This window comes from Trichosurus vulpecula, chromosome 5 (assembly GCF_011100635.1).
Source record: "Trichosurus vulpecula isolate mTriVul1 chromosome 5, mTriVul1.pri, whole genome shotgun sequence".
Lineage (NCBI taxonomy): Eukaryota > Metazoa > Chordata > Mammalia > Diprotodontia > Phalangeridae > Trichosurus > Trichosurus vulpecula.
This window is the reverse complement of record NC_050577.1, coordinates 42,040,363-42,066,761: the sequence shown is the minus strand read 5'-3', so window position 1 is coordinate 42,066,761 and position 26,399 is coordinate 42,040,363. Positions and strand designations below refer to the sequence as shown.

Here is a 26,399-nt window from a genome sequence, read left to right as displayed (position 1 = left end):
GGTTCGAGATTGATATCTGTCACAAGCTGTATGATGCTATGCAGACCACTTAACATCTCTGTCTATACAGTGACCATCTACATCAGGGGAGTTCCTTACTTGGAGCTTCCTATCCTATACTAAGGTTATCACAGGGCCAATAAAAAATTATCTACTATGTGCCCAGCACTGTTCTAGCAGACACAGAGGAATACAAGAGACAGGCCCTGACCTCAGGGAGTTTACTGTCTATTGTACACATTCATAGCTAAGTAAATGCATGGAATATACAAAATAAATACCAATTTATCAAGAATTGGCTATAGCTCCTTGTTCAAATTACCACATGTGATGAATTATAAACACATTCAACGAGTTTGGTCTTTAAGGAAGCACAGGCTGCCAAGACTTCAATTTTCAGTGGAGAGAAATCAAATTTTTATAAACTCAACTACCACTTGTAATTTTTGGCAATGTGGAATTTTAAAGCTTGAGGGAATCTTCTATACCCTAACGCCTGATTCCTCACTCCTTTTTCCTCCCTCCCAACTCATTATACAGGTTAGGCTCTGAGAGTGTAAGAGACTTGTATATCACACAACAGACTTGCTAGTGACAGAGCTAGGAACAGAGCCCATTACTCCTGATCCTCAGTCTACAACCCAGGTTCATCTGAATTGAGGTGATCATTATCAGAAAAGCTATTTGCTAAGTAAATTCTCCCATTGCCCCCAGTCCCATGTCTTTTTTGGAGCCTGCCCACCCATTCCACCTTTGGTGATCATTCATTGTTCCAAATTCCAGTGAGAGTTTGTGTCTGCACCACTCATCTGGCACTTAGGTGCTCTCTTGTCATTTTAACTCTCTTCTGAGGCATGTGTTCATTATCTCCATCTAGATTATAAACCTGTTGAGGGCAAGTACCATGTCTTGTGTCTCTTTGGATCTCTATAATCAAGCATTGACCCCTGCACAAAGCAGTACCTTGATAAATATTTGATCACTGTTATCATGGCGGCTAACATAGTGTAGAGGAAATAGCTAAATTCAAAAAACTGCTGGTGCCTGAAAAAATTCAGCACATTCTCTGCACTGGAAACCTTTGCACCAAAGAAAGTTATAGGTATATAAAGACTCTAGCTGGAGATGTTCGCGTTGGTAGAGGAGACTTTGATGAGAATCTGAATTATTCAGAACAGAAGGTCGTGACAGCTGGGCCATTCAAAATTGGTCTGGTCCATGGACATCAAGTTATTCCATGGGGTGATGTGGCCAACTTAGTATTGCTACAAAGGCAGTGGGATGCGGATATTCTCATTTCAGGACACACACACAAAATTTGAGGGCTTTGAACATGAAGATAAATTCTATACTAATCCAGAATCTGCCACCAGAACATATAATGCTCTGGAAACAAACATCATTCCTTCATTTATATTGATGGATATCTGGGCTTATATACTTGTCACTTATGTGTATCAGTTAATTGGGGATGATGTGAAAGTAGAAGGGACTGAATTAAAAATCCTAAAACAGGCTTGTCTTGGTGATTTCTTTTTTGTTCCATTCCCTTGTTTGAATCAAGTAATTAAACATACAGAAGCCACAAAATTGTGACATTTTAAAAGTATTATGCATTAAAAACTAATATCTTAGCTGTGTGACCCTGGGCAAGTCACTTAACCCTTCTGAATGCCTTGCCAAAAACCAATCAAACAAAAAAACTAACATCTTATTTGGTGATACATATTTTGCTACAAGCTTATTTTAAACTATAAGAATTTATTTAGTTTATAGGACATGTTTTCTAAGGAATAATGTACCACATGATAAATGGATGTGTGTAAAAATAAGGTTAGCGCTGTAAATATCTTCAATGTTAACATTCAAGCCTTTGTTGCCAACATGGTGAACAAACAGAAGAGTTCCAGACTGCCTCATTGTATATACTATCCTCCTCTTTAAACTGTAATAAACACCTTTCACTTAAAACAACAACAACAAAACAAATATTATTTCATTTGATCCTCATAACAACCCTGGGAGGCAGGGACTATTATTATCCGCATTTACAGATGAGGAAACTGAGGCAGAGAGAGCTTGCTTTGCCCAGAGTCACACAGCTACTAAGTGTCTGATGTAGAATTTGTACTCCTGTCTTCCTGATTCCAGGTTCAGTGCTGTATCCACTGAGCCACCGAGGTAAAGAGCTGGCATCAAAGACAGGATGACCGGGCTTTAAGTCCCACCGTAGTCACATGCTGGCTCTGTATAACTGGAAAAAGACACAACCTCTCCATTCTTGAGGCATGTTTCTAAGCAAGCAAATGGCTGGGACGATGCCGACCTGCTTGGGTAGAAAGGTGGTTTCCTCATTTGGGAGCTCCCTATACATCATAGGTCCAGTTCCTGTCCCCATTTTGGGGTATTTATTGATCTGTGGACATATCATCTCACCATTTCCCACTCCAACATCCCAATTAAACTCTGTAATGGCAAGGGAAGTTTCGTTTTTGTCTCTGTATCTTCACAGTGCCTAGCACCACATCTTAGTGGCTACACTGATACTGGTTTGCTTTCAGACTTTTCATGCCACCTCTGACATTTGCAAGCAATACAACCATGAAGGATTCACTTAGTTTATCTAAACTTCAGTTTCCTTGTCTGTGAAAAGATGATAATAATGCTCGTATATCTGTATCATTCATGACCATGATGAATCAAGATAACATTTGTACTATGTTCCAGGTGCTGAGGATAAAAAAGAAAAAAGGAAACAATCCCTGCTCTCCAGAGGCTTACAATTTATTAAAGAAGAAAAAATACAAACTTAAGTGTATGCAAAATGAATACAAGGAATGGGGGTGGGGAGAAGTATGAGGAGCTGGGGGCGGGGTGAAATCAAGAAAGGCATCATTTAGGAGGTTTCATGTAAGCTCAATGTTGAAGGAAGCAAAGTCAGGTATTAGAGAAATCCTGTGCAAAGGCACATAGATGAAAGATGGAATGTTGGGTATGAGGACCACCAAGAAGGCTGGCTTGGCTGACCTGCAGAGTGTCTGGAGGGGGTAATGTATCATTGTCCTGGAAGAGTAAAAAACTGGAGAGCAGGAAGGTGATAGCAATAGATAGGATGAGTGAGAAGAGGCCAGTGACGAGGAACAACTTCCATATTTAGGTCAGTTCCATTTGGGGTGATTGGCTTCTAGGGATTATTTGAAATTGATGACTTTGCCAGTCAGCTTGCTCTCTATACTTGTTCCGCAGAGAACTAGACATGGCAAAATAAAACAAGCCCAGTATTGTCAGGGGAGGGGGAAAGGGAGGGAGAAGACCCTCTCAGTAAGTATGAAAGCAGGGTGACATATTTAAAGAGCCAGGCCGAGAGAGGAATCTTGCCAGTGCTATGAACAGTGGCAGTAAACCCACCTGCTAAGTCGGTGATGATGAATGTCCAAATAAAGGCCATTCATCCTGCCTTTAGGGGCCTCTAACTCCAACCTAAGATTTCCAAGTCTAATATACTGTGTCATAAGGAAGCCCTCTATCAACTGCCTAATCTGATGATAAGCCAACTTTTCTAATTTAGAATATGGTTTACAAAAAAATGTAGATGACAGGTACACCACTTCGACATCCTACCCCAGGCCCACTCTGGATTTCCTGGTACTTTTCTTGATGTTTATTTAAGGATCTGTCTATGTTAGTACTATCAGGAAGCTGGGTGGTACAGAGTAGAGCACTGGACTTGGAATCAAGAAGACCTGAATTCAAGCCCAGCCTCAGATACTTATTACCTGTGTGACCTTGGGCAAGTCACTTAACCTCTGCTGGCCTTGGTTTCCTAAAATGTGGGTGATACAGGCACCTACCTCTCCAATGAAATTGGATTTGTAAAGTGCCTTACAAACCTTAAAACACATATAAATGGCAGCCATTCCTACTCCTATTATCATCATCATTATTATCTGTCACTAACTAGCTAGATGCTCTTGGTCAAATACCCCTCCTTCTCTGTGTGTTAGCTTCCTCATATGTCAAAGGAAGGGATTAGGCTAGATGAGCTCCAAGGTCCCTTCCATTTCTAAGATTCTCAAAGGAACTCTCCATCATTCTTGGCAATTGAGGAAAGAGAATTGAAATCCTTTGTTAATAACGAGGGGGGAAAAGCACTTTATCTTCAATTATAAGTAATAGCAGAAAGGTCTGATGTTTATTTCACCCTCCTTTTCTAGCATTTCCCTATCCTCTGCTGTAGATGCTAATTAGCAATGAAACTTCCCAAAGGTGAAAGGCCAGAGGAGAGGAGGAGCCCCACATTATCTAACTACTCCTTAATCAGCTCCTGAATAATCAAGATGTGGTTGTAAAGGCTTTTCAATGGAAAGGATGTTTAAATGGATTCATTAAGCCAGAACACTCTGTGTATTTGAAGAAAAGATCTCTAAATAGATCTTCAAAAGAAACCCTTCCCTTCTCCCAACCTTCAAAACCTTGCTACGAATTAGTTGTGTGACTTTGGGCCAGTCATTCCATGCCCTAGGCTTTGGTTATCTCATCTGGAAAATGAAGGGTCGGTCTATGATTCTAACTTATTCTTTCAGTCTCTAGGGACAGAATTCCACCGGTGAAAATAAACTACTTCTTGGACAGGGGGAGGAAGGGGGAAGATGGGAGGGAGGTAAATCCATACAGCAGCCTATTTTACGCCCCAGAGACAAGGCTAGGTGGGAAAGTCTCCATTTGCCATATATCTAAGGAGAATTCCTTTCAGTTGGAAGGTAAGTAGTTTATGATCCAAAAAGGCTGGATAATTCAAAAGCAAAGCAATGGACTCCTTTAATTCTAGCAAATCACACTACAAATCATATACTTTCAGGCATCTTTACCACACTGCTTTTAGAAGAATTTACTGTGTCATATCAACAGTCTCTTGCAGTTCTCCTAAATATTGATGGGAGTCATGTCTTTTTTCCCCCTGCGAGGTAATTGCATAGAAAGGGAAGACTAATCAACTTTGTTTGTGCTCATTAATTTTGCAGGATCGTTGGGTTTCTTAAATAAACAGTGCTGGGAGAAGTCTAAAAACGAAGATGCGAGAAGCCGGAAACCCACAGTCAGCACATTTCGCACTGTGTGCAAAAATACAAACAGCCCCTGCATTGACAGGAGTCTTTCATATCCATGTTATAATGTGGTATTTTAACATGTTATAGTTGGAAGGGACCTTGCATTTAGAATCAACTATTTAGAGCCGGAAGGGTCCTTAGAAGTCATCTAGCATGACCTTCCCCTTTTTTACAGATGAGGGAAACTGAGGCCCGGAGAGTCAAATAAGTAGTAACAGAGCTGGGCTTTGAACCCAGGTCTCATGACTCCATATCGAGTCATGAGTCCAAGCACCTTATTTTAGAGAAAAGAGCAAGTAAAGGAGGCACCTTGCTTGTTATCACATAGCTAGAAAGCAGCAGACTCAGGTCACTTGGCATCTGGCACTGTGCTCCCCCACCGCTGTGACCATATTACATAAAGCAGACATCAATTCATGAGAGATGCTGCTCATGACCTGGTCCTCCTGCACACACCGGCCATCTCAGCCCTCTATTATTGGCTTTTTCACTTTGTTGAGTATAAAGGCAGAGACACATGGTAAACGACTACTCACCACCGTGCTAACTTCTGCTAACAAGGAAAGGCTGGTAAAAGAGAGAGAGAGAATAAAAAAGAAGCCCTGAAATCCTGCTCTAAGGCCACTCAGGGAAGGGCCCTTTGAACAAATGTTGGCCATCCTGAGGCTCAGGTGCCCAAATTTAGAGGAAGAAGGGGCCTTAGAGCAGGGTGCAGACTGGGCTCCTTTCACAGATAATGAAACTGAAGTTCAGGGAGACTTAGGGACATGTGAACATGGGCAGCAAATAGCTGGGCTTTGATCAGAACCAGGGCTGGGGCTTGAACTTGGACATCCTCTGACCCCAAGCGCAGTGTCCTTTCTATTGTACCATATGGGAGAGAACCGATTTACATAAAGGAAAAGATCGGGGCAGCTAAGAGGGTGATGATGGTAACTAAAATAATAGCTAACATTTATAGAATGCTTTAAGTTTGCATAGTACTCTCCTCATAACCACTCTGGCACGTTTCTCATGCCTGGAATGCACTCCTTCCCACCCGTTAGAATATGAGCTCTTTGACAGCAAGGGTCATGTGTTTGTTTGTTTCACCCCCCCCCCTCCCTCCCTCCCTCTTCCTCTCTCTCCCTTTCTCTCCCTCCCTCTCCTTTCCTCTTTCCCTCTCTCGCTCTCTCTCTCTCCCCCCTTCTCCGTCTCTCCATACCCCACTCAGGTTACTTTGTATCTACCTCTGAAACTCCCTGAATGATCTTGAGTAAGTCACTTAACCTGTACCTCCCTGGCCATCAGTTTCTTGATTTAGAAAACAATGGGGTTGGCCTTCCCAGCCTCTAAAGTCCCCTCTCCCTCGAAGTCTAGGACCCTAGACTCTATACGTAATGTAAACCCACAGTAGGATGTAAGTTCCTTAAAGATAGGGATGATTGTTTCTGTCTCTAGATCCTCAGCGTTTAGTCTAGCATCTGGCAGGTACTTTTGAAAAATATATTTTATTACTATCTTTTGTTTTTAACAAGACATTGTCTAGTATAGCCTTCCTCTCTCCTCTTCCCAGAGGATTATCCCTTATAACACAGAATAAAAAGGAGGAAAAGCAGTTCAGCAAAACTAAGCCAACATACCCCAAAGTCTGACGTTATATGCTCTGTTCCACACCCACAGCCCCTCACTTGTGCAAAGAAGTAGGGAGAGGGGACACCTCCTCATAGCTCTTCTTTGGGGCCAAGTTTGGTCATTATACCTTCTCAACATTCAGTTTAGATTTTTTGTTTTTCTTTCCATGCACATTTCTATAAGGAAGGGGGAGAGGAATAAGATATACTGTGAGCCAGGCATTGTGCTAAGTGCTTTTTACAAAGATTATCTCATTTGTCTTGTTCATACACTCTTGGTTATGCTCATTTCACTCTACATCAGGTCATATAAGTCTTCCTTGCTTTGCTATATTCACCATATACATTATTTCTTACAGCACTGCAGTCTTCTATTATATTAATATACCACAACTTGTTGAGACACTCTCCAATCAGTGAGCATCTACTTGGTTTCCAGGCCTTTGCTACTATTTAAAAAAAAGATGTTACTATTAATATTTTGATGTACATGAGACTTTTCCTTTTGTTGCTAACTTTCTTGAGGTCTCTGCCTAATAGTGGACTATCTGGGTCATAAGGTATGAATATTTCAGTCACTTTCTTCTAAACTGCTTTCCAGAATGGTTATACCAACTTACAACTCAACCAACAATTCATTAATGCATACATCTGTCACATGCCCTTCCCAAATTGGTTATTTGATGGACTAAATTCCTCAGAATGTTATAAAGAACCTCTCCTTACCCAACCATATCATTCAAATGAAAGGCTCAAATGTCTTCTTATCTGGCCCATTCCTTTCCAGCTTGTCTGGAAAGCAAAAGAGATAATATTCATAAAGCACTTAATAAATTCCTGGCACACAGGAGGCACTTAATAAATGCTTGTTCTCTATGAGGATGGCATGGGAAACATTGGCCAATGCCTGGTTAAAATCCAGGTATGCATTTTCTATAGCAGAGAGAATGTATGCAAAGTGCTTTACAAATTTTTTTAACTTCCCTTTTCATTATAAACATTTATCATCAAAATGTACATTTCAATTTACAGTGAACAAAAAAGAGGATATGAAACTGTGAACTTCTGGTATATAGTGTTTTTTTAAAAAGTATTCACTAAATTTAACATGGTAGTCATAAAATTGTCCTGTTTGTGTCTCCTTCTAAATTTTTTATTTACTTCTATTTTAATTGATTATTTTAAAATTCTCCCTCTCCCTCCCTCCACCTCCTTTCTCTCTCTCTCTCTCTCTCTCTCTCTCTCTCTCTCTCTGTCTGTCTCTCTCTCTCTGTCTGTCTCTCTGTCTGTCTCTCTCTGTCTCTCTCTGTCTCTCCTCTCCTCTCCTCTCCTCTCTGCTCTTTGGGAAATGAAATTTTATTACCCGAGAAAGGATCCAAGGCTCAGGTATAGGTTGGACTGGAATGCTTTCTTCTGACTCTAAGGTTCTCAGATGCCTTTGTTCCCCACAGACCCATCACAAATCACCTGCTCATATCTTTTTATGGAACCACCCACATTGGTCAATTGCTCTTCTTGATTCTCTCACTACCCTTCACGCTTAAGGTACTTTATTCGTTCCCACATTCCCACAGGCACAAATGTGTGTGTTAAAAAGAACCTGTTAGAATCCCCCCATGTAGGCAAGGCCTTTTTGGAGTGGCCAGAGAGAGCTCCCGGGCAGTTCCAGGCCACTTGGGGTTCAGGATAGCCACATATGCTCTTGTCTGCAATGCCATCATTCTCCCAAATGGACTGGACACCACTCATAGCCTTATTATTGAGCACATGGACAAGACTATCAGATGCATCCTTCTGTACTTATGTCAGGTGAGATCAGAATTCAATTTGATTGGCAAACTGGCATGTTGGATAGAGTGCTCAGCTTGGAGTCTGGAAGACCCGGGTTCAAATCCCACTTCTGATCTGAGCTGTGGACAATTCATTTCATCTTTCTGTGCCCCAGGCAACTCCTCAGGTTTAACTACTAAGTCATAGCCTACTTGAGAAGTACAGTGAGAGAGTTCCCAGCACTTATGAAATAAAAAATCATTTGCCTACTTAATTCACTTAATAGGGTCAAATATTCAGAGTTGATAGGGTACTTATGAGTCCATCTAGTCATTGCCTCCCTCATTTGACAAATAAGGAAACTGAGGCCCAATTCAACACAATTCAATAAATATGCCTTGAGAGGTAGGATAGCATGGTGGAAAGACAATTGGCCATGGTAGAAGGAAGACTGAGGTTCAAGTTCCCTCTCTGATACAAATTAGTTGTGAGACACTCTGACAAATCCCAAGTCTATGACTTGGAGAGCAGTAGGTAATTTGCAATGGTAGAAGGAGATTTCCTCACTGGGAGTAAGGAAATGAAATCGCAGGTCCAGATTTCCCCCTACCCACACCCCCCAAAAAGCATCAAGTGAATACTACATGTATTGGAGACATAAAGATAATATAAACCTGGCTTGAAGAAGCTTATGATGTAGAAAAGATAGGATGTGCTAAATGTAAAGAAGTGTTTGAAACAGTGATGTGAGAAATTCAAGATGAGACAGATCACCTTCAGATGGTGACCTCAGGGAAGGCTTCAAGGAGGAGGTGGTACCTCTGTTGGACCTCAAGGGAAAGGAACGATTTCAACCAGTGGTGGTGGGGGCAGTGAGGTCCATTCAAGACCTGGGAGAAGGCATGATCCAAGGCACAGAGACAGGCAAAGGTAGATTTGGGCTTCATCTAGGCCTCTCTACCACACCTTCATGACCTGCTTCCATAGTTGGTGTTTGTTTAGTTAGCAATAAAGGTTAGCAAAGTGCTTCACATATATCACCTGTTATATGCTATTTATTAGATAATGATCCATACCTTCCCTGAAGCTATCATATCATTCTTGGTTTTATTGTCTAAATGCTCTTCAGTTTGCCTATGCCTTCCTGCTAACAAGGGCACATATCCTCATCAGTAAGGATGAGCTGAACTAGTGTCTCTGCATTTATCCTGGGAAAATGGTTCACAGAGAAAAGAGAGGAGGTATAGGTAGAGACAGAAATTCCATATGCTTGTCCTGTGATCATTACAACTAATAATGAAAATAAAGCAATAGACTTCCATCCACAGTGGGTGGTTGGGTGGGGAAAGCTGTAGGCATCAATGCTGAGGAAGCAATCAACTTGAGCTCTTTCAAAACTTTCTCCATCTTACACTCTCCCCTTCATACCTCCCCCCTCAACAGAACAAGAAGAGAAAAATGGAAGAAAATTTCTGTGAGAGGCACAGAGGAAGAGAACTACAGAGACAGAGGGACACAGAAAGAGAGAGAGAGAGAGAGAGAGAGAGAGAGAGAGAGAGAGACAGAGACAGACAGAGAGACAGACAGAGAAAGACAGAGACACAGAGACAGAGATGGAGAGAGAGACACACACAGAGAAACAGAAACAGAGAGACAGAGAGAGAGAGACAGACAGAGAAACGGACAGACAGACAGAAAGACAGACATACACACAGAGAGACAGAGACAGAGAGAGAGAGATATCAAGAAAGAGGCAGAGACAGGCAGAGAGACACAGGGAAAATCCCTTGCTCAAGAGAGAAACTTACACTGAATTAACCATTTGATCTATTTTCCATCTGCTGCCCTGCCTGATTTCAACCCCATGGAACAAGACACCACTTTAGAATAAGGTCATCACTTCCAAACTCACTATCAAGCTGCTAACTCAAGCCTTGACTGACACCACCTCCCCCAGCCTCCTCTCCCCTCTGGCTGGAGGGCTGGAGAATGGAGTACTGAATTCCTCCCAATGCCTTCCTTTACAGAGGGCAGAACCTGAATTCTGAGCTCACTCCACTCTGCTGCTCTGCCTGGTTTCAACTCTATGGAACAAGATGTGCCCAGGCTTGGTACCCCCTCATGTTCTCCCCACCCAGCTTTCTTGCCTCCTTTTGTAGACTTTCTTCCCCTTTAGATTTTAAGCTCTTTGAAGGCAGAAACTGTCTTCATTAAATGTACTCCCAGAATTTAGCACAGTGCTTGGCACATTGTAGGCACTTAACAAATGTTTATTGGATTGGATTGGATTGTGGGGGTTCAAATGATTCAGATTTGCATCCTCCAACAAGCATAGAGGACATTTAAATCCTAGCTGTACTTTGTGCTAAAAGAAGGAAAGATTATCTGAGAAGTATTGCAACCATTAACCTTATTACAACAAGATATATGACTGCCTCCTTCCCATCCCAAAAGGTGTGACAGAGATGATGGAGAAATACAGGAGTTTTGCTCATATGTTCCTATGCAAGGAACCTGGAAAAGCTTAGACCTAACTCCAGGAGATTACCCAAGCCTAGGATAAACTCAAATGAAGAGTTCTAAAAGCACAACCTCAGCTTTGTCAACTATAGAATGGGGAGAATGATACCTTCACTCTCTACCTCAAAATGGAATTGTGGTCAGAGAGCTTTGTGAACCATCATCTGCAATGCAAATGGGAGAATTTACCTGGACAGGATGATTACTGCTTTGGAGACAGAATCCTAGACCTTAAAAAGATCCTCAAATTGAGAAAATCTGCTCTTGCCCTATTCCCTTTTTGCTCCAAGAGAGAAACTCCATCAGGGGTAATCTTTCCTGTCTGGGTTGACATCTAACTCAGTGTTTATTTGGATTTGAGCATGTCCTGAAACAATTTGAGCATTCAGGAAGAAAAGAACACTATATCCACAAAATGACATTTTTTAATCTACAGTGGCTCCTATAAATATACAGAAAGGGTTGCTTGTCAGTGATGCTGCGCCTCTTCTGGCAACAGCTGATTAACTTCTAGGAAAACAATAAAGGGAAAAAGTAACAGAATATGCAGTTGAGATACCTGTTAGTGAAGCGAAGGGTGGAGGGAGGCAAAGAGGGAGAGAGAGAAGAAGAGAGGGATGGAGAGAGAGAGAGAGAGAGAGAGAGAGAGAGAGAGAGAGAGAGAGAGAGAGAGAGAGAGAGAGAGAGAGATCAGTCCACATGTGGATCCTTTTGGCTCAGGTGACACTATTTCTCTACTGTCTCCAAAAAATAAAAGTTGTAGGTTTCTCAAAAGGCAACAGATAGTTCTATGGCTTAGTACAGTGCCTGGCACATAGTAGGTGCTTAATAAATGTTTATTGAATTACATTGAATAAAGAATCATATAGAAAAATATGTTTTGCATGACTACACATGTGCAACCTATAACAAATTGCTTGCCTTCTCAATGAGGGAGACGGGGAGGGAGGGAGAGAATCTGGAATTTAATTTTTAAAATGAATATGTAATTGGGGAAAAATAAAATACTAAATTTAAAAAAGCAAAGAAAAAAGAATTGTGTAGGAAAAGTGGCACAAAAGAGACTTCAAAAGAAATTAGGACTTGAGAAAGAAATGGGCCAATGATTAGGAAGTTAGCATCATATGACAGGAAAAAGAAATACTAGTTTTGGAATCAAGGGACCTGAGTTCAAAATCTATTACCCATGTGACTTCAGGCAAGTAGCTTCATCTACCTGGGTCACATTTTCCTCATCTGTAAAGTAAAGGGGTTAGACTTGATGGCCTCTAGTGTTCCTTCCAGCTCTGGATCCATGATTTGTGCAGAAAGAATCATGGATAATCAATGGACAAGATCCATACAAGATCTAGGGAGACCCCCAACACAGTGGGTGGGCCTCTTGTGAAAAATTTATGGGACAAGATAGACAACAGATCCCCCATGAGATGAGAAGGCAAAGGTGGGTTCAAATCTGCCCTACTGGTGAAGTGCCCAATGAATGAGATCACAGAACCATCCAACCTTCAATTAATCAGTTAATAAACATTATCATTTATCAGATCTGTACCACTGGTGAAGACTGCTCCATGAATCAGACCACAGAACCATCAAACCTTCAATCGATCAACCAATAAACATTTATTATGCAACTATGTGCCAGGCTAAGAACTTCACATCATGAAGATATTTTATTTATGCTGGTATCTTCCTCCTAGATTTTTCTTTCTAAGTTCCCTGAGTTAGCTTAATTTTTATTTCATTTTTACTATTAATTGTATTGTCTTGGCCATAGGGGAAAAGGATGGCAAAAGGATGACATTAAATGTACCTGTTTTGGGCATTTGACCTACTTTTAGCATTTTTGTTGTTGTTCATGCATTTTAGTTACACCCAACCCTTTATAACCCCATTTGGGGTTTTATTGGCAGAGATCCTAGCTACCATTTCCTTCTCCAACTCATTTTACGGATGAGGAAACTGAAGCAAACAGGATTAAATGACTTGCTCAGGGCCACACAGCTAGCAAGTGTCCAAGACCAGATTTGAACTCAGGAAGATGAGGCTTCCTGACTCTGCGTCCATCACTCTGTCCACCGTGCCCACTTTTAACGCAGTGATAGCCAAAACATTCATTCTTCATTCTAAAAACATGCATTGTTCACATGTCAATCAGTGCTGAATTTGTCCATCTTTTAGTTTTAGATTTAAACAAATGAGCCTGTTTTCTTTCATGGCATTTGAGGGTCTCTGTGGGGCTGGACACCATCCCTGATAATGATGGCTCAGGCTGCTGCTGAGAGAGGGCAGCTGGGCTTCTGTTAAGTTGTCTTAGTAATGAGTCACCACTGCCAAAGTACTTTGGTCCTAAGTTCCTGGTCCTCCATGGTGATTCATTCCTGATGGTACCATTGGGGTTCTCCTGTTGGGGCTATTAGCTCTGATACTGGTCATTACCAGGCTTTGCTTCTCTGCCCTCTATTGAAGACAGGTTCCCTACTCTCAACCCACCTTGGCCAAGTAGCCTAAACTACACCATCAGGACCAAGAACTTCCAAAGAAAACCCCAGAAACTTTTCATCTCCTAGGTCTCCAGGATTCTCATTCAAGCTAAGTTACTGAGCTGTAGGGAGTACACACTGTAATTCGACAAGAAGATATAAAGAAAGTCATTATGCAGAACATTAACCAGACTGATCACACGAGGAGTAACGATGGAAAATGTCTGGATAGATCTCTCACAGAGTCTCAGGGCTGGACGGGCCCTTAGAGATGGGCTTGTCAAACCTCTTCATTTTAGAGACAGGGAAACTGAGGCATAGGAAACCCCATTTGTTTCTGTCTTTTGATATGAAGCTAAGAACTATATAATTATGTCCGTAGCTGTCCCATTAGTGACCACTCCTTCTAAGCCTATGCTAAGCAGTAACTAGGCCCTGGGCCTGAATGCATAGTCTCAACTGAAGTCAATTCCTTCCTTGTGGGCCGATTAAGTAAGCAGATGTCATCATTTCACAAGTCGGATGACATCCTGTGGTGTCTTAAGCAATAAGGATGATCATCAAATGGGCTAGGTGAGGGAGATGGTGAATAATGAGCCCAGCCCTCAGCCCTGGGATCCCCTAAATGCTCTGTATGAGGTACTGCAGGAAAGACAAAACAGGCCAGGGTGGGGAGTGTTCAATGGGAGGATGCTTATTTAGGAAAAAAATACCGGAACTTTTGGCAAGTAGAGCAGAGAGAAGAGAAATGGATGAGCTGCTGAGAGGAGACTGGAGAAATAAGACCTCAAGGGACTTGCTGGGTTTGAGTGGCAAGCAATGACTAGCTCTCATGGGTCCCCAGAATCCCATCCTGAGGGCTAGGAAGCTCTCCTCTTACAGCTTACAAGGATGATGTTTGAATTTCCAGAACCACAGAAGCTTTGAGGGCAGCTTCAAGGCTATATCAACATTAGGCTTTTAAAAATTCTTCTGAAAAGTCCCTTCCTCCAAAAAGCCTCCGGTCCAACTCTAGTTAGCCTTAGTCATTCTGGTCCAATCAGTAAAGCTGCAAGAAATGAAGCAGAACTGGGCAGTTAAATCTCAGTAAGTGGGGCTCCACTAATTTGGAATCTGGGCTGGCACATGTTTGAGTGAAATTCACTTTTGCATGATGGAAAGAAAAAAAAAACTATTTGGTACCTAAAGTTACTGTGCAAACAAAATGGGGGGGGGGGGAGTTAAACTATGTAAGAGTGAAAGACTAAACAAGCTCTTTTTTGAGCATCTGTAAGAATTACTTAAGCAGGAACATTTACACACAGAGCAATTAATTTGCTAATTACAAATTATCCTGTTAATTAAGGCACTTATAAAACTAAGGTATCAAGTGTGGTTCCTGCCCCCCCCCATACAGACAGAAACACATAGCCCTGCCAGCTGTCTTACTGTATGTACTTGAATGGAATAAAGCTTCCTTTCTTCAAAATGCTTCCACACTACTACTTTTCACTAAGCCAAACCAGCCTTCGCAATTAGAGAGTGCTGGCAACGTTTAATTTCACATGGAAATGCAAGTACACACAAGGGAGCTGTTGACTTATGTAAATTTTCAATTACAGTGGAAATTTGAAAAGATATTTAATCGAAATTAGAAATCTGAAAGGTCTGAATTCTTTGGTCTTCTGTGAACTAGCTATCTTCACCAACCTCAGATGGTTTCTTAACCAACAGTATCAGTGAAGGACTTTCACTTCAGAATTGTGATGGCCTCATATCTGTGCATAATAGATACAAATACTTGTATGTGAGGGAAAAAAGGTGCCAGCCCTAAATTCTTGTTTCCACAAATTAACCCTATAAAGGGACAATGGGAAGAGAGATGGATTTTTGAGTCCAAGCACCTGGCTTCAAATTCATCCCCTGCCTCTAATTACCTGGGTGACTTCAGGCAAATTATTTTACCTCTTCAGGTCTCAGCTTCCTCATTTGTAAAAATGAAGGGGCTGGACTAGATGATTTGTAAGGTTCCCTTAAGTTATAAATCTGTCATCTTATGATAATAGCAAGTATTCTAGTACAGCTAAGTACTGAGTAAGAGACCTACTGGAACGAAGAGATTTTCATGTCCGCCATTTTATTTTGTAAGCTTAAGCAGATTGAGCACTGTCCCTGACCTCAACAAGCTTATATTCTAACAGAGAAGACAGCACAGACATAAACAGGTGGACTTAAGCTATGAACAGGCATGGAATGAAATCTGAGAGGGAAGGCATTAATAGCTGTGAAGAATGGGAAAGTACCCCTACAGATAAAGGCATCTGATTTAAGTGTTGAGGGAAGCCAGGAATTCTAAGAGGTGGAGATGAACATTCCAGGCCTGGGGACAGGTAGTACAAAGAGAGAGGAGATGGGGCCTCCTGTGAGAGGGACAGCAAGTAGCCCAATGTGGCTGGACCATAGATTATGTGGCGGTGAGCAGAGTACAAGGAGGCTGGAAATATTGGAAGGGGACAGGTTGTAAGGATCTTTAAATGCCAAACAGAGGAGTTTATATTTAATCCTAATGGTAATAAAATAATCAGCAGGGGAAGGGGTGTGACATGGTTAGACCTGTCCTTTATGAAAATCACTTCACTAGTTATGTGAAGGATGAATTGGAGGGAGGAGAGACTTGAGGCTGAAATACCATTTAGGAGGCTATGGTAGTAGCTGGAGTGAGAGGTGATAAGAGCCTGAACTTTCCACCTCTTGTCACAGTTCTATTCTCTGGGGTCAGATTTTATGATCATTCTGAATTAGTGAGAGTGAGCAGGGGTATAGGCATCCAGAAGCTGAAGTTGATTTGTTTCATTCTGTGTGTGTGTGCGTACACATGTGTGGCAGAGAAAATATTGGGTCGAAAATGTGCCAACATTCAGTAGGTTTACAAATGCGAGCCTCTAAGCCAGGCGATCAGTGCTTTTTAGGTGGTATTTTTCTGGTGGCTGCTATCAGGGGAACAGTCCCCCAAAGTGGCTGTGCTCTGATGTGAAGAACAGAAGTAGAAATATGAAGAACACTGCAAGAACATTGAACTTGGAGTCAGGAAGACCTGAGTTTGAATCCCTCCACAGACTCTATTTGACCACAAACAAGTCGCTTAATCTTTATCAGCCTCTGTTTTCTCATCTATAAAGCGGTCATCATTATAATAACACCTACCTCACAGGGTTGTTGGAATTTCCTGAATAATTCCACCCCCACTGCCCCCCAAAAGTCCAAATACCCCCTGAGAGAATGGGGGAAGGCAGTTTTAGTCATTCGTACCAGAATGTGAATTAAGAAAGAGGAAACTTGAGACAGTGAAAAAGCGTGTGAACTTGGAGGACAGAATGACAGAGTTTCCACTTGCCTCTAATATTTACTAGTTGTGTGAGCTCCAAGTCTCAGTTTACTCATGAGCAAAAACACCTGTGGTACCCACCTCATAGGGTTGTTGGGAAGATCAAATAAACTTACACATGTAAAGCATTTGTGAGTCTTAACGGGTTCCATAAATGTGAGTTATTATTAACTTCCTCTTACTGCTATATCCTCTTAAAACAGGGCTAAGATTAGATAAGCCGAGATAAAGACAGTTTTGATGGCCGTAGGATTGACAAAGGTAATTTGGGAACATAAGATACAACGAAGGGAGGGTAGGCCTGAATGGGGGCAGCTAGCTGGCACAGTGGGCCTGGAGTCAGGAAGACTCATCTCCCTTGAGTTCAAATCCGGCCTCAGACACTTACTAGCTTTGTGGCCCTGGGCAAGTCACTTCACCCTTTTGCCTCAGTTTCCTCATATATATAAAGGGAATAATAGCATCCATCTCACGGGGTTGTTGTAAGGATCAAAGAAGATAACATACATAAATCCCTTTGCAAATCTTAAAGCGTCATATGAATGTGAGCTATTGTTCCCTTCCTCCTCCTCTACCACTTCCTCCAGGTTCTTCTCCTCCTCTTCCTCCTCTTTCCTCTCTTCCTGCCTTGAAGAACCTGAAAATGCAGAATAAGGCGGGTCTCTGAGTTGAGACTCGAGCTTCCTGCCCTCAGAAGAACTAGACTGAGCACATTTTCTCATCTTTATCCCCCAGACGTGTCTGACCCTACTGAAGGAGCTCCTTTCCCCTGCTTTCACATCTCTCACTGGAAGAAGGAAGCAGCAGATGGCATGCCTCTAACAGGGAGCGCGGGATAAAGAATGAAACAAGATTGAAAGAAATACAAATACCTAGGTAATACTAAGGGCTAGGTTGGTTTCCCAGTTGTAGGTGGAGCTCATCCTTTCTCTTTCTAGGCTTGGAAATCTTCACAGCTTGTATTACAGAGGTGGCTAGGTGGTGTAATGGATAGACTTTTGGACAAGAAGTCAAAAACACTTGAGTTCAAATCCTGCCTCAGACACTTACAAGCTGTGTGAGCATGACCAAGTCGCTTACAGCTTCAGTTTTCCCATTTGTAAAATAGGGATAATAACAACACCTCCCTCGTGGGGTTGTTGTGATGATTAAATTAGGCAATATAGGAAAATTCTTTGCAAACCTTGAAGTGCTATATGTGTTAGCTACTGTTGTTACTGCTGCTTCTGCCACTGCTACTGCTCCTACTCCGACTATACTCCTCCTCCTCCTCTTTCTCCTCTTCTTCCTCCTCCTCCTCCTCCCACTATACTACTATTACTGTACTACACCACTACTACTACTACGACTCCTCCTTCTCCAACAATGCTTTGGACTTCAAAACACCAGCTTGGCTCTGTCTCAGGACGTGCCATTTCCCTTCGTCTTCCTGCTCCTCCTTCCCTCTAACTCTTCTTCTGGATGGCAAAAAACCTCTAATTATTTTGCTCGGCTTATCGCAGAAGGCAGGCATTAAATACTGTTTTTCACACGTCATTTCTCTTTATAGTTTCCTATGGAAATTGTGGGATTTGTAGGGTTTTTCTCAGCTAAGAAACTAAAAAATGTGAGGGAGAGATCAAATCTTTAAGATCTCTTGATGGTTTTCCAAGATGAAAAAAGAAAAGAAAAAAGGGAGAAAGGCCAACCAGACTTCCATGGCTACTTTCCTTGGCTAATTCACTCTTTCCTTATCATTGCTTATTTACACCCTGCCACATTTTGCCTCTGTTCAAGACAACTTTCCTCTTAAAGGAGCCAAATTTCTCTCTTTTTTGGTGAATGATTTGAATGCACCTGGAAATAAAAGAACATTTTTGGGGTTGTTTTAATTTTGTTTTTAAAGACAGTTACAGAGTAGTCTGGGATGGGAGGTAATAGGAGTCTCATTGGAGAGATGGGACAAGAAATTGCTACTGTTAGGTACTATAATGACAAATACGAAAAAAAAACGAGGCGGTGTCCGTGTTGATACAAGATACTGTGGGCCACTCTGTTAAAAGAATTGCTATAGTGTGGAGGGAAAAGAGGAGGGAGCATAGGAAGTTATTTCCTTTGAGAAGAGGCGGTCTGCATGCTTTCTATTTAAGTAATTAGCACCAAATAATGTTCATATGAATACTGAAGGAAAGGATCAAACAAATTGAGATATGCTCCAATACAAGTCGATTGATAACTAGGCCTTTTAGTCTCAGCTTTACTTACTATTATGTGGTGATAAGAGGTTTTTTTTTTAATCAAAGAAACTAGATTTTTGGTAAATAATAGTTGAAGTAGGAAATATTCTTTAAAGAGCCCCTTTCTTCAAATCCTTAGAACGTTTGGCCCGCCTGAGTTTTAAGGCAGCGATAGACTAGGGCTCGATGGACTAACATCCAGACAGACCAGACGGAATGAATGAATATTGTGTCTAGACAACAATGGGTCATGGTCAGGAGATCAGTAAAAGGAGAGGCATAAAAATGTCATAAATGAGAGCTCAAGTATTATTGAGGAGAAAATAGGAATCTAAGGAGGAAAGCAAACCAGCATCCAGGAGATCAGGCACATCCATTCAGAGAACCTGGGTAATAGGGGGTCAACACTGCTAAATGTCAGTAAATTGGGTTCTGCAACCCAGACACAGAGAGAGAAGGCAAAGGGGACCAGAGCCAAGGCACAGGAAGATCAGACAAGGGCATAATGCAGAGAGAGAGAGAAAATGGTCAACAGGGATACAGCCTCAGGAACAGAGAGAGAGGGAAGACAGAGGCGGGGCCCAGACAGACAGAGAGCCACCAAAAGGGGCAGAGGCCAGATGGAGAGAAATCAGTCAACAGAGGTAAAACTCAGGCACAGAGAGGCAGAAGAACTGGATACTGGGTCCTAGGAACCAACAGTAAAAATTACCTTGATGCTCAAACAGTCTTAGATTCTGTATTTAAGAGGCAGCATGCACACGATGTGAAGAATACTCTTTTGGACCAGGAGAGCCCTGGCTGCCAGTCCTGTCTCTAACATCTATTAACTGTGTGACCCTGGACAAGTCACTTAACTTCTCAGATACAGAACATAAGACTATCTGCTTTGGAAAAGGGAGTCTCCCCACCAAGAATTCTCTATGTCAGTGAAATCCAGGTTATATTTGGGAAAAAAACCTTCATTGTGATGATGAATAAAAATATAAAATAAAATGCATAAAAATATCTTCCAATGATTCAAATCAATCCACAAGTACTTGTTAAGCACCACTGTGTGCCAAGAACTGGGGAAACAAAGGGAAAAACCAGTCCAACCTCAAAGCAGAGTTTCTCAACCTGAGGGCTGTGAATGTCTGGCAAATCTGGCCTCGGACACCTCCTAGCTGTGTGACCTTGGACAAGTCACTTAACTCTGTTTGCCTCAGTTTTCTCATCTGTAAAATGAGCTGGAGAAGGAACTGGCAAACCACTCCAGGATCTCTACCAAGAAAACCCCGAATGGGGTCATGAAGAGTCAGACATGACTGAACACAGAACAACGACAATATACATGCCATTATTATTATTGTTATCTTATGCATTTAAAAACATTGTTCTCAGCTGGGACGCACAGACGCTACCAGCCTGCCAAAGGAGGCCACGATACCAAAAAGATTAAGAATCCCTACCTTTAAGAAACATATCTCAGCTCTTCTATTTATTACTACATGCTCTTTGCCCAGGGCCAAAACTGGGGTCAGAGTATGGATGGACTAGTGCTCGGGTAGGAAGAAACAGACAGTACCAGCAGGTTTGGATGCCCGTTTTTAACTACCTTGCTTTAATTTATATTCCCAATGATTTTGTAAGGTCCTTGAACAGGACCTTAGTTTGTCTTAAGTTATCTTTTTTCTTTCTTAATTAAATCCCCCTCAAGGACTAGTCATATAGTGACATGTGTTGTTTGTCCCATGTCACCGATGGTTGATGTCCTAGTCACATTCATAAGAAATCACAGCTCTGCCTTGAGGACACTCCATCTCCTTACTAAGCATATGCCCTGGCTGTCCGCCATGCCTAGAACATTCTCCCTTCACATCTCTCCATACCAGATCATGTGATCCCCCTGAATGGCAAAAAATATAGCATCTATGGTAAAACCCATGGCTTTAGGATTAGCTCACTATGCTTCTTCAAGACAAAATCCTGCCAGATGTACCACAGCTTGGAGCCTGTAGATTTTTCTTGACAACTCCCCTGTTATTCTCTTTTACCCTGGGCTCTTATTCCAACATGAAATTTCAATCACAGTACATACATATATCACCTTACATTCAGTACGTGGATCTCAGCATAGGATGTGGTGTTTAAATGACAACTTGCCCTGGAGATGAAGAGAGGCTGTTCGTATAAGAAGATTGTGTTCTCAGAATCTCATGAGAGAAAGTCATTTACACATCTCTTTATGCAAGTACAACTGGCTTGATACATAAATATATGTTTGGAACAAATAATAAAAAAAATGTGGACATGTGTTTTGTCTTAATAGAAGCTCACAAATACCACATTGTTAATGAATCCAAAGGTTTAACCTGTCCAGACAAGTGGCTCCTGGCACTTTTCCCTTTTAAATGGATCAGTGGAAAGAGTTTTAAATTTGGAGACAAAGGAGCCCAATTTAAACCCCCCTTCTGATATTTACTACCCCATATGACCTTGGACGAATCATTTAGACTCTCTGGGCCTCAGTGTCTTTGTCTATAAAGTCAACCAGATGATTTTAAACATTCCTTCCATCTCTAAATCTGTGATTCTAAGACTTACGTTTAACAATTTATTTTTAAACATAAGGATGCATCTTAAATAGCATCTTTTAATGACAGACATACAAAAATAGGATTTTTTTTAGTTTGATGCTGACACAAAGATTTCTCGGTTTCTTAAGATTGTTTTTGTCAGGTTATTTTCCCCCTCAATGAAAGGACTACAAATATTCAGACAGCAAACATTCATTCCTGATACATAGGTTTTGTAAGAAGAGAATTTGGGGTTCGCAACTGAAATGACTGTCCTATGCTAGCTCCGTGCTGGGGGCTATGGCTGATGCTGCAGTCAGCATGGAGAAGAAACACTGTTGCCAGGAGAAGAGTTTTGCATGAAAATAAATAGCTCTTTCTCCTGACATTATCACTGGTGACTGGCAGGGATGATTTGGGCTTCAGAAATAGTACTGAGATAACATCACATCTCGGAAAATGCATATATGTAATATGTCTTCTCCATAAGAGAGACTTTGTCTTTCTTTCTTTCTCTCTCTGCCTCTGTCTTAGCTTTCACCTATTTTATTTACATCTCTGTTTTTCCAATTCCAAACAAAAGCTAAATATAAATTTGAAAGAGGCAGACCTTCCCTAACTTGCCATAAGTGAAGTAAAAAATTATTCAGCACCCCTCATCCGCTCTTCTGCTTCATTATTTAGCTCTTCTAACAGGGGCTGGATGACCACTTGTCAATGATAAGGTCAAAGGGGATTCATGCTTTGGAAGGCACATGAAGCAGATGACCTCTAAGAGTCTATGATTCTTTAATTTTCAAAAGAAATTTTCATTTTCCACTACTCATATCACAAACATGGGCAATCAGGATAGAAAATCAGGGCACTAAGGTGAGTAGTATACCACAAAAGGCCCTGAATAACAGAAAAAGGAATTTACTGCTTTATTAATTAGGGGGAAATGTTCAAATGACCATTTTTGAGCCAGACGGTGATAATCACGGCTGTGATTTCAGAAGATTATTTTGACAGCATCATAGAGGATGGATTGTCTAGGAGAGGCTAGAAGATTGGTTAATAATAATAATAGCTAATGTTTCTATAACAAAGGCTCTTGCGAGAGTACAGATGGCATAGGATGAGGGCCCCAGGTTGGGTGGTGGGAGAGACAATAACTAGAAAGATGAAGATGGATATCAGAATGTAGACTTGACAGTATAAACGGCTGAAAACCAGACTAATGCTTAATTAGAGTGGGTTCAATGAATATCCCTGTCTGCTCAGTAGAAGAATAGAGTCTCCATTGGATCATTCCAAATTTCCAGTGCGGACTTTGCCTGGAAATGGAAGAGCTCAAATTCAGTTCCATTCAGTAACTCCCGTGACAGTCTCCATGGAGATGTCCCTTCATCTTTCACATGTCCTCTGTTTTGATTAGCCAACTTTGTAAATGAGGGGTTTTGTGATATAGGACAGAACATGAATGACAAAATAAACAGATGAAATGGCAAACTGATTCTACATCGCTTGGCTCATATGATGATTGCAGTGGCATACGGAGCAATCCAAACCAGTCCCTGGATCCTACAGCCAACAGGAGCCAAAGGCAGCGTCATGCTCCACTTACTGCTTGAGAAAGACCGATAGCTCTGAATGGAAGAATTTGACTTCAAATCTCACCTTGGATTTTTACTACCTATATGATCTTGGGCCTCTCGCTTCTCTCCCTGGACTTCAGTTTCTTGGTCTATAAAATGAAGGGCTCGCACCTCCTGACAAAGGTGATAAAGTCAAGATGCAAAAGGAGACATAGACTTTTTTGGACATGACCAACTGTGCTTGACTATGTATATTTGTTACAAGGACTTTGTTTTTGCTTTTACAATGGGGAGGAGCAGAGAAAGAGAAAATCAATTTTTGTTGATTACAAAAACAAATTCAATTTTTTAAAATGAGGGGTTTGGACTAATGATGTCTATGATTCCTTCCAGCTCTTGATCTGTGAGGCTATGGACCATCTAGTCCAACATACCTCAATGGGCTGGGCTGAGGCCCTGACTGGCATCCCACACCTATATAGTGGCAAAGGCAAGATTAGAAGTGGGTCCTCCAGGCAGCTACTCTAGCAAGGCTTTCCTCTACATGAGTAATATCCAACTCAAATAGAAAGGAACCCCTGCAAGGCTACATAATGATCTAGAAAACCACAAGTTAATATCATTTATGTTGTATGGTATCTTTGTTTATTTTGTTAAACATTTCCTAATTGCATTTTAATCTGGTTCCTTTGCAGGCAGCTGCTAGTGGCCACAAGTGTGATGCCTCACTCTACACCATGCTGTCTAGTCTCCATTTCACATCAGAATTTTAGGCTTCATCCCTCCCAGTGGACAAATGACTTCATCTCTCCAAGCCTCAGTCCTCATCTATGAAATGGGTACAATAATGTTTGCACTTTGTTCACATGACTGTTGCAAGCAAAGTGCCTTGAGAACCCAAAAATTCTATAAATAGGAGTTATTAGTCCCATCGATACCCACAAAATAATATGTGACCTAGTGAATATTCATATACTCTCAGGTACCTGGTCAGCAAAGGAGACAACATTATGGCTAATGAGGTTTCTTCCATGCGCTAAAACCTTTCCTCTGTTATGCAAGCATTGGAAAGTCACTACAGGAGAAACAGCATAGAATAGTGGAGACAGAACTAGTCTCAGAATCATAAAGACCTGATCATGGACATGAACCCATCAGGTTCCACCTCAGACATACTGGTTGGGGCACTTAGGAAGTCGCTCAAGTGCCCAGTGTCCAGTGCCCCCAGGCAACACTCTAAACCTCTAAATTACCAACAGTAACTAATCCCTAGAGTCCCTAGTTTCCTTCAAGGTTCATCTCAAGCTATGGATGTCTTCTATCCAAAATTATCTTATATCTCTTTGGAATGTACCCATACTTGTATATGTTGTCTCCCCTTGGTAGAATGTCATCTCTTTGTAGGCAGGGGCTGTTAACTTATTTACCATTATATCCCCAGTGCCAAAATAACTCTTGTTTCATAACTGGCATTTAACAAGGGCTAGATGATTTACTTATTTATCTGCATTGGTAGAAGAAGTTCTCCTATCAATTAAATCTAGGTCCCCTTCCCCAACCCCACCAAAATGTCACTACAGTCCAGAATGGTGCCCAGAGAAGACTTGTACATAACTGGCTCCCATCCACCATGATACAAATGAGCTAACATGATCAGTGTTAGAGGGATTAAAATTCGGTGGCAGAAATTTGCCAATTAAAAATTCAGCCAGAATGCTATTCAGAGATGCTATGCTTCATATGGAGGCTGTAATCTACCCTGAAGTACTCAAATCAAAGGGCTGATTTGTGGGTTGCATTCCAAACTCCTTTTGTTTTCTCCAAAAAAATGTAAAGCAAATTTAGCATGTGTTAACATGAGCCAGACAGCCAGCCCTGGAAGACTGACAGAGCTTCCATTGACTTTAGCAAGAATGATTATGGAAGGGTCAAGATGTAAATTTCCCTTAAGCTACACTATCCAATGGCACTTTGAGGGGGCAAAGCTAGGGCTGAAATGGTGTCAGTTTGCCAATTCCAACAAATAGGATTAAGAAAGAAAGAATCCACGAATAACAAATCCAGTGCCATTACAGTTGTTTCTATCCATCAGGGTGATTAACAGGTGGGAGGCAAATGATTAGCTTGGGGGTATGTCAGCAGTCCAAGCACAATGTCCAGCTCCACAGATCAATAAAATAGCAGCCCTGAGATCAAAAGTCAGAAATCTACAAAAGTGAAAATTCCAGGGGTGACTGTGGACTGGGCAAGAGAACAGACTCTTAATGAAAAAGCCATGAATCCAAATCTTCAGTATAGAGCAAAGTCAGGAAAATACCATGGAGAAAGAGGAAGTGGGTAGGAAGACCAGGCTATCGAGGAACAGACTTATAACCACCACTCTGCTAGATGCTCCACTTCCCCACTCAACCATGAGCTTAAGCACTTTTAAGACAACAGTAATTTAGTGGTATAGTCACAATCTTGATTCCTGCCAACCAAAAAATGCATGTAGCTCTACTGGAATGGAAGACCTTTTTATTCTACCCAGTGACACAGAAACATTTGAGCTTTCAACATCTAATTCTCTGAAGAAACCATAAGACTCATAACTCATATGACAATTAATTAACACTGAGCAGTGGTACATATTCACATAAGAGAAAATCAGGAGACTGTTGAACATATAGATTAATAAAGAGAGGGATAATTCACTGCATTCCATCTCTCTGACCAATCCCAGGCTCTCCTGCAGATGCTGTCTAGAGGATGCAGACACAGCTGGAACTCAGCAGACAATGATAACACTGCTGTATTAGAGGCAAGAGGAAATAGAGACTCTACTTACTAAACAGTTGGCAATAGAGGACCTGTAAACTTCTCTTCATGGTATCATCTGGTCCTGCTTGTCCTCCAGTTTATTCATGATTCTGTCTGGGAAATGGAGAGAAGAAAATTTATCATGAGAATAGAATCATTCTTTTCCCTTCAGGGAACATAATCCAATCCAGCTGTTCAGAAACAGTTCCACTAATGTCTACCACGGTTGTAATGGACCATTTAAAAACACCCTCAATGTTATCATTCCAGAAGGGGGTCTTGGGGATGGGTGAACCACAAATAGTTCATTTTGAACAGAGCCATCAATCAAATTCTCAAACTGTGCATCTCTCCAGGGAAATTCCAACCAGAATGTAAAGTGAAGATCTGGCTT

The 26,399-nt window shown here is 41.4% G+C and overlaps 1 protein-coding gene and 1 pseudogene across 1 annotated transcript in view; one reads left to right on the top strand and one right to left on the bottom strand.

Annotated features, from left to right (window-relative positions):
- The window catches only part of LOC118852093, a 41,648-nt pseudogene extending 39,476 nt beyond the window's left edge, over positions 1-2,172 (top strand).
- The window catches only part of TMEM108 (transmembrane protein 108), a 193,006-nt gene extending 166,896 nt beyond the window's left edge, over positions 1-26,110 (bottom strand). Inside the window, exon 1 of the mRNA XM_036760493.1 lies at positions 26,034-26,110. Coding sequence (XP_036616388.1) covers positions 26,034-26,073 — 40 coding nt within the window. The 5' untranslated portion in view covers positions 26,074-26,110. The remainder of the gene's footprint in view (positions 1-26,033) is intronic.
- Between the last annotated feature and the right edge of the window lie 289 nt (positions 26,111-26,399).